Raw genomic sequence first — 15,557 nt, forward strand, 5'->3', positions numbered from 1 at the left:
GCTGGAGGCAAAACAGGGTTTGGGGTGGAGGCTGACAGCTCGTGACCCCCCCATGTAAGAATCTTGTGATCCCCTCAGGGGTCCCAACCCCCACTTTGAGAACCCCTGATATTGAGTACTTGGACTTTCAAAAAGCTTTTGACAAGGTCCCAAATCAAAAGCTCTAAGGAAACTAAGCGTCATGGAATAAGAAGGAAGGTCCTCTCGTGGATCAGTAACTGGCTGAAAAACAGGAAATGCAGAATAGGAATAAATGGTAAGTTGTCACAACAGAGAGATGTAAAAGAAGGGGTCCCTCCTAAGGGTCTGTACTGGGACCTGTGCTGTTCAACTTTATCATTAATGATCTGGAAAAGGGGGTAAACAGTGAGGTGACAAAGTTTGCAGATGCTACAAAATTATTCAAAATAGTTAAGTCCAAAGCTGACTGTGAAGAGATACAAAAGGATCTCACTAACCTGGGTGACTGGGCAACAAAATGGCAGATGAAAATTTTATGTTGATGCACAATGGAAAAAATAATCCCAAACATACAAAATGATGGGATCTACATTAGCTATTACCACTCAAGAAAGAGATCATGGAGTCACTGCGGATAGTTCCTTGAAAAAAGCTGCTCAATAATGCGGCAGCAGTCAAAAAAGCTAACAGAATGTTAGAAACTGTAGGAGCGGGATAGATAATAAAACAGAAAATATCAAGATACCACTGCATAAATTGCTGGTACGCCCACACCTTGAATATTGAACACAGTTCTGGTCGCCCCATCTCAAGAAAGATGTATCAGAATTGGAAAAGGAACAGAGAATGGCAACAAAAATTATTAAGAGTATGGAACAGCTTTCATATGAGAAGAGATTAAAAAGAATGGGACTCTTCATCTTAGAAAAGAGACGAGTAAGGAGGAATATGATAGAGATCTATAAAATCATGAATAAGGAAGTGTAATTTAACCCTTCACAGAACACAAGAACTAGGGGGTCACTATGAAATTAATAGGCAGCAAGTTTAAAATAAACATAAGAAAGTACTTCTTCACACAATGCATAGTCATCCTGTGGAACTTATTACCATGGAACGTTTGAAGGTATAACTTGGTTCAAAAAAGAATTTGATAAGTTCATGGAGGATAGGTTCAACAATGGCTATTAGCCAAGATGGTCAAGGATGTGACCCCATGATATGGGTGTCCCTAACCTCCATCTGCAGGAAGCAGGAACTGGATCACTTGAAATTGCCATGTTCTGTTTACTCCTTCTGAAGCATCTGACATTGTCAGAAGAAAGGATACTGGGCTAAATGGACCAGTGGTCTGACCCACTATATTATATTCTTAATGTGATACAATCGCAAAAAAGGCTAATATTCAGGGTGTATTAACAGGAGTGTTGTATGTAAGACACTGGAGGTAAACTGTCCCACTCTACTCTGGTGAGGTCTCAGCTGGAGTACTGTTTCCAGTTTTAGGTGGCAAACTTAAAGAAAGATGTGGACAAATTGGAGATAGTCCAGAGGAGAGGAACAAAAATGATAAAAGGTTTAGAAAATCTGACTATGAGGAAAAGTTTTAAAAGACAGGGTATATTTAGCCTTGAGAAAACAAAACTGAGGGGAGGAACCTGATAACATTCTTCAAATAGCTCAAGGGTTGTTATAAAAAGGATGGTGATCAATTGTTCTTCATGTCCAGTGAAGGTGTAATCTGCAGCAAGGGTGATTTAGATTAGATATTAGGAAAACCTCTCTCTAACTATAAGGATTATAGGCTTCCAAGGAAGGCTGTGAAATCTTCATCATTCAAGGTTTTTAAGAACAGATTAACATTTGTTAGGGATGGTCTAGGTATACTTTGTCCTGCCTCAGCAGAGGGGGCTGGACAAGATGACCTCCTGAGGTCCCTTCCAGCCCCACATTTCCATGATTCTGTGTCCCTGCCTCAGTCTCCTCACCACGTCAGGGCATTCTTTGGGCTGTCCAGGGTGCTTGGGGCCTTCTGGGATCCAAAAAGTGAGCAGGACCTGCATGCCCTATGAGGCTGCTACATGCTGGGTGATCTTGCTCTCTCCTGCCTTATGCTGCTGCTTCCTATCTAGCTCACTGTTTCTATGTGTTCCCTTATTTAAACTCCTCCTGGTCACCTAGGTGCCTTTGTTCTGCTCCTGGTAAGTTTCTATTGCTGCTCCTACGAGGGGTAAACTAAACTGGATTTCCAAGGCTTGAGATCACCCATTATTCCCAGGCGTCTGCATCTGAACACGGTCGTTGAGTCCTAAGCAATTACCCCATTGTGCCTGTCTGGTGTGTACCTGCTACCTGACAGCAATTGTTGATCCACATACATACAGGCATTTTTACATACATACAGCAGTTTTTCATAATATAACTTCATATCAACTAGAATTCGTAAGTTGTACAGACGGAGCCCCAATTAATCAAAAATGGAAAACCATAAATGGTCATTAAAATAAAGAAACTCTTTACTGAAAGGCTGCATACAAGCAGGTTACTCACCCAGAGAGTTGTTGAAGGGATTTTATTGGTGTATCAACACAGCAAACACACACCTGCAGCTGGCCTGCATCAGCTGAGTTGGGGCTGAGTTGTGGGGAAAGTCCCAGACCCTTGGCTCCAGTTGGAGCCTGACGGTCTAATTTTACAGCTTCACTGTCTGAGTCCTGTGAGCTCAAGTCAGCTGACGTGGGCCAGCCACGGGTGTGTATATTTTTGTAAATAAAACAGATTATACCAAGACTCTACCCTGACTGTGTCACCAACTTCTCCTCCAAACAGAAACCACTCACTAATTTCAGCAACCATACTATTACTAAGTGTGGGACTACATCTCTACTGTTTCATTTTGACATCACTGCTTTTTAAACAACAGAATTTTCAGTGAAGGGGACTGTAAATTGTAGATTCCTTTAGTCCAGTGCTGACCAAACTTTTCCTGTTGTGCCCCCCCTTATCAGTAATGGAATCTGTCCACGCCCCACCTCCATTCCTGCAGTTGGCTCTTGGGCTGAAGGCGGAGTTGGGGAACTGGGAATCAGGGAGGAACTGAGGCTAGAGATGGAGCTGGCCTGAGGGCAGAGAGGGAATGAGGGCTGAGCTGGGCTGGGGGCAGAGCAGGGGACATAGAGGAGCGGTGGCTGGGGCCAGAGCAGACCTGCAGCTGGAACTGGGATTGGAGTGGAGCTGGGGGAGGAGCTGGGCTGGGAATGAAGTGGGGCTGGGTGGTGCTCCATCCCTGCCCCCTGTGGGAACTGGCCCGGCCCCACCATGCACTCCCTGAACTTTCCTCCATGTCTCCCTAGAGGGGCATGCCCCACAGTTTGTGGACCACTGCTTTAGTTTGAAAGGAATATTGTATTAAAAAGACTACTATATAAACCCCCAAAATCCTCATGTAATAGTGGGATAAATACCAGAAATGAAAATAAATTAGAAAGATAAAAACCTCAGCTTTTTCTTGCAATATTAAGAAGTTAGTGCTTACTCACCATCTATAGGTTACAATGTTGCCATAGCGCTGCTGGAATTCCAGATCAATTGGGTTATCAGGATCATTCAAATTAAAAAGAAACAATGTTTTCTTGCCAACCACCACACTTACCTGGCAATTGACAAAGTGAAAAACACACCCAGTGAGAACGCCATTTTAAAATAAAAACACTACTGTTTATACTAAAAGACGAAACTTTTATCCTTCAGAATTCAGTTGAAGGTCTAGTTCTATTGGTCAAGTTATAACATAAAATCGGAGGATATTGTTTTTTGGGATGCAGAGAATTGTCATCGGTAGAGTGCAAGGAAACTATCACAGCTCTGGTGGCTAATGTTAGTCAATGATATAAACAAAGCTTCTAAACAGATAACATTTCTAAACATAAAAATATTTAATAATGTAATGAAATTTCCTTAAAAGTTATTCAAGTAATTTTAAAATGATTTCCTTAAAAATTATGAAGACGTACAATTTAATATCTATCTAGATAAATGCTTCTTATTTGAGGAAATCCACAAAGATGATGGATTTTGTCTCTGGGGAAAGAAAGGCTCAGTTTTCAACGCTCTCTTTGCATTCTCTGGTGACCAAATAAATAGCATTGCTATCAGATAAAGTAGAAGCTAGCTCAATGCGGTAACACAGGGAAGGGAGGAGATCAACAGAAAACAGAGGCTTATTACTATAACACCTATAACAAGAAAACAAAGAAGAACTTGTTTTATGTCTCATGCTTTGTGTTTGCTTGGATTGACAAGAATATTAAACAAAGAGGCTATTTTCTATCTTAATTTAGATCATTCTCTGTTTTCCCTTAGTCTAAAAGTGAAGCACTACTCATACTAATGCCTATTTTAGGAGTATTAAAATACCAATAAGAAACAGAGTTGGGGGGGGCTAACACATTTGGGGGGGAAACCAAGACCCAGTGCAAACCCAAAAAACTGTAATGGTGGATAACAAGAGATTTGAGTTTCCCCAAAGTCTGAGTGTGTGTGAATCCAAAGATTTGGCCTCAGCCCATCTCTAGTCATAACCTCTTAAAGCATTTCGTTCTTAAATGTGAGTACCACTAGTCATCATAAGAGTTAAAGGTCTGAAACGTTTAAGAATTACTATTATTGTAAGCTCTTCTAAAGATACCACAGCAACTTTACTTTAGTTTGTAGTATAGTTTATTTTAATCAAATTAATTCTTCCTTTTCAGATAACGTCATCTGAACCTTTTAAGTAATACTGTATGCTAATGTGACAGAGACAGGTAGGGCATTCCGTTTACATTCAGAACATCATCTGAGATGTGCTGAATGGTGTTGTGCATCGGTTTCATACAGTCTGCTTACTGTGCTTTCCTTGGTTGATATTCTTTCATCAGTCTTCATCACTGAGAACTGCATATCACTGGGATCCGATCTCACTGAAGTCTGCGAGAAGGAAGTCCAGATTCAGATATTATTTATTTATGTAGCACAGTGTGCCAAGCACTGCACAGATAAGGGAAGAGGATACTCTTCCTAATCTAGAATATTTTGGGTGTTAATGCAATACAAATAAATAAATATTACAACAATTCCACTATTCTCCCTTAATTCACAACTCCAACAACAAAAACAGAAAGAAAGAAAAAGAAAAGATCAGTTTTGATCATGTTAGGCTTGAATTGCCAGGGAACATCCAGGTTTAGATGTCTAAAAGGCAGTTAGAGATGCAACTCTAAATAGAGATGATCTTCATGTTGTTTTGTAGACAGGGTAGTAACTGAAGTGGCGTGACCAATTGAGGTCATGCAGCAAAAGAACGTAGTGGGAAAAGAAGACAGGGCCAACAATAGAGCATTTAAAGACAAAAGCGGATGAGATGAAATAAGCAGCCCTGTCTACCCACCCAAAAGGAGATTCATGTTGTATTTATATAGCTTTGCGCCTATATGAATTCCAAAGCCATTTACTATATACAAAATACAGCCAAAGCATAGATTTGTTTGAACTCTCCCCAGACTAGGGTCCAGCTAAAGAAAAAACAGGTACTTATCTGTACTGTAACCATTGTTCTTTGAGATGCAGATGCAGCCATGTATTCCACTCAGGTGTACACATGCCCATTGCACTGAAGTCGGAGAACTTTGCCTAGCAGTGCCCATCGGGCCCCTCCTAACCACTCCCATAGCTATTTAAGGGCAGCACCACCCCGACCCCTCCTTAGGTCCTTCACACAGAGTATCAACATTTGAGACTCTAATGCAGTGGGGACAGAAAGTGGATTGTGGAATACACGTCTGCACTCACATCTCAAAGCACAACAGTTACAGTACAGAGAGGTAACTGTTTTTCATCTTCGAGTGGTTGCAGATGTATATTCCACTCAGGTGACTCACAAGCAGTGACTGAAGGAGGTAGGGCTTGGGATTGGGCTCTAGTTAAACAGTGACTTGACGACTGCCTTTCCGAAGTGGCATCTGACTGAGACGCAGTCAAAATAGCATAGTGTCTTGTACGCACTGAAGACCAGATAGCAGCACTGAAAACGTACAGAAACATTACTGAGAACAACAGAAGCTGCTTGGGCACTCGTTGAATGAGTCATCAGTGTCTGTGGAGGAGCACCTGAGCTACCCCATATGTTGTTGTAATGCAGAACGTGATCTATCTGGAAATCATCCATGTGGAAACCAACTGACCTCCTTCATCTGATTCCCATAGGAGACAAAAAACTGAGGTGATAAAATTCTTTAATCCCTTCCAGATAAAATGTCAAGCAATGTCTCATATCCAATGTATAAAGGTGCTGTTCATCTGTATTTGAGTGTGGCTTTGAAAGAATACAGGTAAGTATATTGTTTGATGAAGGTAAAATAGTGAAACCATCTTGGATGCAGCTGCAGAGTCAGTTTGTCTTTGAAAAATTGCATACATGGAGGCTCTGCCATCAAGACCTGCAGTTCACTCGCTCTCCTGGCGGCAAAAGAAAGGCCATCTTTTGACAAAAGAAGCGACAGAGAACAGGTTGCTATGAGCTCAAACGGAGATCCTATGAGGGCAGCCAATACTATACTAAGGTCGGACAAAGAAATCTCTTCTTTCACAGGTGGAAAGAAATTGACATTTCCTCCACTACCATGAAGTTTGAGAAAATGGACTTCCCTTGGATCAGCGGATAGAACACCAAGATTGCCGCTAAATGGACCCTCAACAAGCTGAGAGGCAGACCAGAGAATGAAGATGTAACAGGCAATGCAAAAACAGCCTGAATATAGGCTTGCCTCGGCTGAAATTCCCCAGGCTAGTGACCAAACCAAAAAACATTCCACTTGGCCAAATAGGCAGCCCTAGAGGATGGTATTTTTACTACTAAGCAGAAGTTGCTGAAGTGCTTCCGCACACTGTCCTCCCTCCTCATCTAACCACGAGGTGCAGAGTGCTCAGCACCGGATGTTGAATTTGACTGTGGTGTTGAATCAGTAGGTCGCGATAGAGGAGAAAAGAACTCGGAGGTCAAATAGGTAGATTGAGAAAGTCAGAAGCCAACATTGTCTTCGCCAAACTGGCGCAATGAGGATCAATTTGGCTTGATCCAACTTCAGTTTGAGAACAACCTGTGGAATGAGTGGGATTGTGGTGGGAAACATACCTCAACACTGATCACCAATTCAGATAGGTGTCTGTTAACGAGACCAGACTGAGACCTGCTTAAGAGCAAAATTGACAGCACTTCTTGTCTTTTGTTGCAAAGCAATCAATAGTCAGAATGTCCCATTCTCTGACGATGGACCTTGGCATACTACCCTTCAGAGACCATTTGTGATTCTGGGAGAAATTTTTGCCGAGGTGATTGGCCAAGTGATTCTGAGCACCTGGAACGTGAGCAGCCGTGGGAGTGATGTTTTCCCTGATGCAAAATTGCCAAAACTTTATTGCCTCCTGACAAAGCTGGCTGCAGCAGGCTCTTCAGGGCTGTAACTAGGGTGGGGCGAGAAGGGCAATCGCCTAGGGCGCAGAGCCAGGGGGGCATTGATCTCCTCCATCCCCCACAACAGAGGCCTGGGTGGGGAGCAGAGGGAGTGGTATGGAGATGTTTCTTCTGCTGACAGTGCCTCTGCAACTGGACACCACCTCCTTGGTCTTAGTGCAGTTCAGTTTTCCATTCTACATGTGCAGGGTGCCTTATTTGGCAGGGGAGGCAGGTCAAGGGGGACGGGAAGTGGAGGATATGGGGTAAGAGGCAGTGGGGAAGGAAGGAAGGGGATGGGATAAGGTAGGGAAAGAGAAGAGAATAAGGGAATGGGGGGAAGCAGGAGCCGCAAATGCAGCATCCCCTCAGCGGCAGCAGCAGCAGCTGGGGCTCCCCCATTAAGCCAGCCCATCCCCCTCACAGTATTGGCAGCCCATCTACAGTGGGTACCCCTGCTGCAGGTACCCCTTCCTGCACCTTTCAAATACCTGCTCCAGCTCCTCCTTTCCCTCCCCCCAGGCAGTGTCCTCTATTTGGAAATTTGAAATAGGGTAACCCTAGGGCAGAGGTCTTCAATCTGTGGGGCGTGGCTGGGGCCTGGACCAGCCCCCCAAGGAGTGGGGAGGGAGTGACGCCCTGCGCTGATCCTGGCCCTGCACCAAGGGTCCCGGCTGCCAGGCCCATGCCCCAGCTGCTGGCCCTGCACCCAGGGATTGGCACTAAGGGTCACGGCTGCCTGCCCCATGCTCCACACCCAGCCGTGGCTGCAGGCCTCGGACCCCAGCCGAGGGTCCACGCCTGCCCCCCTGCTCCGCTCCTGGCCCTGCACCAAGGGTCCTGGCTACCAGCCCTGCACCCCAGCTGCTGGCCCTGAACTCAGGGATCGGCACCAAGGGTCCCGGCTGCCTGCCCCATGCTCCGCACCCAGCTGTGGCTGCAGGCCTCAGTCCCCAGCTGAGGGTCCACTGCTGCCCCCCGCTGTGGCCTAAGCCTTGGCCTGCTTACCCCTGCAAATGATTGCTTGCCCCGGGCGCTAAAATGCTTAGTTATGTCTCTGGGGCTCTTGATCTATGCCTGAAAGGCCTGGTACACACTGTAAATGACTCAAAGCTCCAGGACGCTGATATGAAGAGAAGCTTCCTGATCTGTCCACAAACCTTGAGCTTTCAATGACCCCAGATAAGTTCCCCAACCTCCTGTGAAGGAATTGGTAACTATGGTTCTGATTGGTGGAGGGTAGGCAAAGGGAACACCTCTGCAAACATTTATCGGATGGTCTAGTGGACTGATCAAATGACTGACAATTCAGGAGATATACCACTTTAATCAGCCCTGAGGAGGATGAAGGTACAATCTTGCATTCTGCAACATGTAATTGCCAATCTCAAGCGTACATGGATTGTAGATGAACAGTGAGAGTGGAGGGAAAAAACACAGGAGGCAAATTGGTTGGAATTGTTTATTAGGAAGAAACGCCCTCTGAGTCTAGTGGGACCCCAATGAACTTAAATTTTTTGTATTGGTATTAACCATGACTGTTCAAAATCAGACCAGACGACTGAACTGGACGTAAAAGTGGACTTGGTCTCTAGACTTGCCCTTCACTAACCAATTGTTCGGGTAAAGAAAGACAAGAATTCCTCTTTTCTGAGATATGCTACTGCATTTGGTAAATATGCATGAAGCCAGGGACAGGCCAAAGGGGAGCACTGACCTGCTGCTACAATGTTGACCTGCTGCTACAAATCTCAGAAACTTCCTGTGGCTTAAGGAAATCGCCATATGGATCATAGAATATCAGGGCTAGAAGGGACCTCAGGAGGTCATCTAGTCCAACCCCCTGCTCAAAGCAGGACCAATCCCCAGACAGATTTTTGCCCCAGATCCCTAAATGGCCACCTCAAGGATTGAACTCACAACCCTGGGTTTAGCAGGCCAATGCTCAAACCACTGAGCTATCCCTCCAAGCTATCCCAGACAAGCTATCCCTCCACTCAAAAACCTAGGCAGGACAAATCTCGCCATCAAGGAGACCTTTTGCAAGGGCTTGTCCAGGAAGTAAGTGTCCTGAAGATCAAGAGCAGCAAATTAGTAGGTAGAAAGGAAAGCCTGCAGAGGGCAGAGTAGGAAGAACCCCAGTGAAATGGTAGCAAGAGTTGAGATGATTCAGCTCTTGGCTGCTGATTGTAGGGTCCCTGGGCTGGAACCCAGTAGACAGGCCCCGGTTCCCCTACTACCACTGGGAAAGTGACATAGTTTTGCTTAGTAAGACTGCCTAGAAGGGAACTGGACCAGATACAGCCACAAGGGAGCACCCCAGCAGTGAGTAGACCCCATGACATATAGCTGAGGCCATAATCCTGGAAGAAGTGTCTGCCATGTTCAGTGATGACTGCAATGACATCTTGCCCACTAGATGCCCTTCCACAATGATTGTCTTGAACTCTTCCTTGGAGGATTCTGGCAACTTATCAGTAAATTTGGATATAGCCTCCTGTGATAAATGAAGAGGGTGGGGGATAGCTCCATTTTATGGACACCCAGCCAGCCAGTTAGCTATAAAATTCCTCTTAGTAGCTGTTCTCTATTTGCTTTACTTGTAAAGGGCTAACAAGCACACCTGTAAAAGGAAAGGAGTGGGCACCTGACCAAAAGAGCCAGTGGGAGGGCTAGAACTTTTTAAAATGGGGAAAAAACTTCCCTTTGTCTGTCTGTGGTGTTCTCCGGGAAGAAGGGAAACAAGGAGCAGTTATGGTATGAGAAGCTTTAATCCAGGTATGATCAAAAATCATCAGATCATACCTAGAATTACATATTTGGAACTCCCAAATGTGTAAGTAAATTAGGAATATTTAGAAAGACGTGATTAGGTTTATTTCTTGGCTTGTGGACTCCTCTGTGCTAACCCCAGATGCTTTTGTTTTGCTTTAAGATGACCCTCAAGAGAGCTATCTTTATGCTTAATTTTTGTAATTGTTTCTTTTAAGCCTAAATTCCAAATGTATTTCCTTTCTTTTTGTTTTTAATAATTTTTACCTTTTTTAAGAATAGGATTGGATTTTTGTGTCCCTAAGAGGTTTGTACTTATGTTGTTTAATTAGCTAGTGGCAACAGCTGATTTCCTTTGTTTTTTTCTCAGGGGTGTGAGTGTGAGTGTGAGAGAGCGAGAGAGCGCGAGCGCTTCAGGGTATTCTACCAGAAGGAATTTCCAAGTGTTTCTTCCTGGGTTCTCAAAAGGGGTGGGAGTTTTCACTTCGTTGGTGGCAGCATCAACCCATCCAAGGTCAGAGAGAAGTTGTGACCTTGGGAGTTTAATACCAGCCTGGAGTGGCCAGTATTAATTTTAAAAATTCTTGCAGGCCCCCACCTTCTGCACTCAAACTGCCAGAATGGGGAATCAGCCTTGACACCTCCCAATTTATGAAGTCATATTTAGATAATACTGCCTGCTTTTTTGAAATGCACATTTGTAACAATGAGGTTGAAAATTTTTTTCTTTCCATCAAATTTAACCACTCAGACTCTTTGGTCTGGTCTATACTAAAGAGTTAGGTTAACCCAGCTACATCGCTCAAGGGTCTGAAAAATCCATACCACTGAGCAACGTGGTTAAGTCAACCTAACCCCCAGTGTAGACAGCGCTAAGTCAATGGAAGAATTCTTCCATTAACATAGGTACTGCCTCTAGTGGATGTGGATAACCTATGTTGATGGGAGAACCGCTTCTGTTGGCATAGACTGTGTCTACACTGAAGCACTAAAGTGGGGCTGCTGCAGCATGCCGCTATAGCATTACAAGGGTAGACAAGCCCAAAATCTTTACGCATGGATTTATCTCTCTCCTGAGATAGTCTCTCATATGCCACTATTACGATAATAGTTTGGGGCTGGATGTGAAAAAGAAGCACTCAAAACCCCGCATAGGTACATAATACTAACTACAACAAAGCATACTGACAAAAGGTAAGGAAACTGGGGTATGACACAAAGTCTTTGTGAGTTCCAAAAGTGCTTCATTTATTGGGAGAGCTCCCCTTCCTGGAGCTGAGGACTGGAGAATGTCCACCAATTTGATGTACTTGAGCAAACTCAACCTGAAGCCATTTGCCTCAGGAGATCTTCAAAGGATTTAAAATTCTCAGGCACAAAAGAGGAGAAATCCAGCACCGGGGAGTAATCAGGTGAGGAGGAAGAGGAAGAGAGCAGAGCCAATGGGGCTCTCCTGCAGCAACACTTGTGACTGTAACAATGGTTCAGGCTGAACCAGCTCAGAGGGAGCAACCTTGGTCTGTGTCTGCAATGTAGGTGGCTCAAGAGGGGACACTACCGAGGGGATTGGCGATCTTGCCCTGGACTGAGCCAAGGATCTTACAGACTGAGGAACATCCAAAGGATTCCAAGGAGGCCATTCAGGATAAGGATACAGCACTGGTGGCCAGTATGAACTGGACCAAAAGCCTCTGTCCTTACTGCAGGACCAGTGCTGATCCCTGTACAAATGATAATCCTGGAGGAATCAAAGACTTTCAGGAATGGTGGAAAATAGTGCCAATAATGGTGACAATTCTGCAAGGGCACAGAAGAAGACACTGCAGCTGAATGCTCCTGCATTAATAAAGAATCAGGAACTAGAGAAGCATAGCAAGTCCAACACTACCTGACACATCAGTGGTGTGGAAACAGTTGGTGCCAACCAGAGTCCGATGTCGTTGATACCAGACTCAATGGATGCCCACTGATGGCACTGGAGTTGACGGTATGGTGTCCAACTGATCTTGACTCAGTACCAGTGAGTGGGTAGATGGCACAGCTCTATTCAATCTGCAGAGGTTCCCAGCACCGAAGCAGGTATAAGGTGTTGTTTCAGGTGCAAGTCTCTAGCCACCTATGTTCTCTTTTTGATCAACTTACAGATGAAGCACTTTTCTTTATTGTGCCCTTTCCCAAGGCACAATAAACACGGAGTGTGGGGTCACTATTAGAAACAGCCACCCCACGTGTCAGGCGGTGTTTAAATCCCGACGATGGCATCACACCAGGCTAAATCCTACTTAACTAACTAAATCCTAAGGGCACTACTATAAGTAACTACATACACAAAATCATAGGAAAGCATTGTGACAGAAAACATGATATTTGATACCACACAGAATTCTCCAACTCAAGCTGCAGGCAGTGAAAAGGAACTGAGGGAGGTCAGGGCAGTGCTGCACTTAAATAGCTATGGGAGGGGCTATGAAAGGCCAAAGGGAGTGAGTACCACCCCAAAAGGGAGTGCTAAGCAAAGTTCTCCAGATTCAGTACACTGGGCATGTGCACACCTGGGAGGAATGTCTGCAATCATTTGAAGAAATACGATTTCAGTCTGCTCTTAAAAGAGTATTCAATGAACCACTGTTTCTACTATTTGAAATTAAGTGAATTCTATAAATGTTGTGCATATCCAGAAAGTGCCTTTGCTCGCAAGGATTCTAAGTTACATAAGAAAACACTTAGAATTCTGATCAGAGGGAAGAAGGGAATCAGCGTCTCAAAAGGGGTAACAAAGGCCTACCTTACACTTCAGGAGCAAGATCCTCATCCCTACTCCAGTCACTTTACAAAGAGTAAAAGGGCTGGAGCACCCTGAAGGTGCCCTAAAAGCCCTGTATCTGACCATGGAAGAATTCCCCTGGTACAGACACTGTAGAAGACAGCCATAAGGCTGCTTTCCAAGGACCCCTTGCAAGCCCTGGTTTATCTTCGATGCCAGGGCAGAGGTGGTGAGCAGCATTTCAGGGGCAGGCTCATAACATGCCGCGCTGCAGAGTCTGCAGCCAGTAGGGCAACCCAAAGAGGCTGCTATAACTTAGACAGGCCCCAAAGTATGCTGACGTTTTGCTCCAGCCCTGGGAGCAGTCCAGGATTGGGAGAGTGCAAAGATGACTTATAGCCACTTTAGCATCCACTCCAACGGGGCTGAGTCCAGTGTTGTAACTCTCAGAGATCAGCACAGAATCTTGCCTCAGGATCATAAACTAAGTATAACAGTTAGATAAAGATGCTGCTATTATTACCTGTCTTATAGTATCTCCTTCCTGATTGCTAATAGTTATCATTTTATCTTCACTACCTAGTGCCAGCAGATTTTCAGTACTCCAGCAACCACAAGTGATCCGCTTGGTGTGTTTACCTGAAAAACAGATATATATCTAATTTACATGTATAAAAAAACCATACAAAATTAGAGATGGAAATGTGGCCTCTAATTCATAACCCAGGCTATGCAGGTTTAAGCCCTACAATACATACATTTTAAAAAACATTAAAAAATTAAAGGAAAGATTAATGTAATTCAAGTATGTACATTTTTAGAAAATAATTAGGGTGTGAAACAAAAAACTGACATGGTGAATATTCAAGAAAGCATGATAGCCAATGGAAAATATTTGTTATCAAAGTTTGTTTTTTGTTGAAAAAAAAAAATCCCTGAGAGGGAAGCCTTTGTATCTTTATGGAACCCTAAGGAACTTCTCATCTTCCCACTTGATTTGCATCAAACCTCTCAAACCGTTTACAGCAGCCACCATTTTCCTGCCCAAATGGAACTCTGAAGTTTATTGATGTTTCTCCTCAAATATACCATAGGAAAGATAGTTTATCAACATGAAAAATTCCACAACCAATTTTCTGGCCTGTGGAGCAAGGGAGACAATTTAACCCAAGTTTCCCACATGGCAGCACAGAACTTTGCCACTAGGTCATCACAGAGGAGTTTTACAAAGTATTCTATAAGAAACCATTCTAGTAAGAATAATAAATCAGAAATAGCCATTTGAACAAGGGTACCTTTTGGAGTTACAGTTATAGATTATTATATTTTTACATTGAACACAAAGGAATCTTAACACTATGAATAAAATGTTGCTCTCAGTTAGAAACATACAAACCCAAAGAATTCAGTATAGTACGTACCAAGGACAGGAATCTTGCGAGAAGTCTGTCGGTTATAAATAAGCAAGTTTCCCTTAGTTGTTCCAACTGCAAGTAAGGCTCCAACTTTGGACCAAAGCAAGAAAGACATTGGGTCTCTGAAATATTAAAAAACACAATAAAATCATCTTATATGGCTTATCAGTGAGATTCTCTTTTAAACTTAAAAAAACCAAACACATTGTTAATTATAATTATTTGTTTTGTATTTGCACAGTGTTGTGTAAACCTGAGCTAAATTTTTTAATTCATTTGCTTAGGGTGAGTTTGCCACTTTCAGGCTTGCTTAAGCATTGACTAAATAGCGATGAACTGGGACGGGGGGGAAAGCTGGTTTGTTTAAATATTTAGATGTGTACAAATGCTAAAAGTGGTCATCTGTCCATAAGCTCTAAGCATCCTTGATATACTTTCAAATATATCAGAGATAATCCAAGTTAACAACAAATTTCTAAGAAATGTTTAAAAAGATGGTGCTTTTCTGAATTTTTTTGTATTTTAACGGTATAGTTGGGACTGATCACATGACTGTATTCACATGGTAGATCATAGTTTTTTGATTGCCAAACTATCCAACATAGTAAGAAAGCTTGCAGAAGCTATTTTTGCTCTGAGTTTCAGATAGAGGAAGGCTGTGTTTTGTGTGATTTTTGAAGAGTTAATACAAAAAGCTAATATTTTAATTGAATTTCGTAAAAAGATAATATTATTTCAATCTCCAGACATTTGTCTGTTTTATTATTAGTTTAAAAAATAGTAAACATGAAGAGCATAATAAATGCTAATTCTATAAGTCTATAATACATAGCTAAACTATTGTATCAGGATCAAGTTTCTGATAAGTCATGTGAAGAGGAAATTTTTTTTTGTTGCTGATGAATGACTTTGGAGGCAGGGACTTTATTATCGTATGTGCTTCAAAAGTACCTAGCACAGAGGTTGGCAACCTACAGCACGTGTGCCAAATGTGGCACACGAGCTGATTTTGATGGCACGTGGGGCGGGCTTAGCCGCCCAGCCCACCGCCGCTCTGGGGTTTCTGCTGCTGACCCCTTGCCAGCTGGGGTCCTGCCACCAGTCCCACTCAGCACCCGCTGCTGGTCTGGGGGAAGAAACCCCAGACTGGCAGCGG

The 15,557-nt window shown here is 43.5% G+C and overlaps 1 protein-coding gene across 7 annotated transcripts in view; it reads right to left on the bottom strand.

The window, feature by feature from the left end:
- Window positions 1–15,557, bottom strand: part of WDR19 (WD repeat domain 19) — a 104,340-nt gene that overhangs the window by 69,829 nt on the left and 18,954 nt on the right. For all 7 annotated transcript variants that reach the window (XM_039541729.1, XM_039541730.1, XM_039541725.1 and 4 more), the window contains 4 exons: window positions 14,408–14,523; window positions 13,510–13,625; window positions 4,849–4,929; window positions 3,501–3,613 (listed from right to left, as the gene is read on the bottom strand). In XM_039541729.1, the coding sequence (XP_039397663.1) occupies window positions 3,501–3,613; window positions 4,849–4,929; window positions 13,510–13,625; window positions 14,408–14,523 (426 nt within the window). The remainder of the gene's footprint in view (window positions 1–3,500; window positions 3,614–4,848; window positions 4,930–13,509; window positions 13,626–14,407; window positions 14,524–15,557) is intronic.

Source organism: Mauremys reevesii, linkage group 5 (genome assembly GCF_016161935.1).
Source record: "Mauremys reevesii isolate NIE-2019 linkage group 5, ASM1616193v1, whole genome shotgun sequence".
In the NCBI taxonomy this organism is placed as follows: Eukaryota; Metazoa; Chordata; order Testudines; family Geoemydidae; genus Mauremys; species Mauremys reevesii.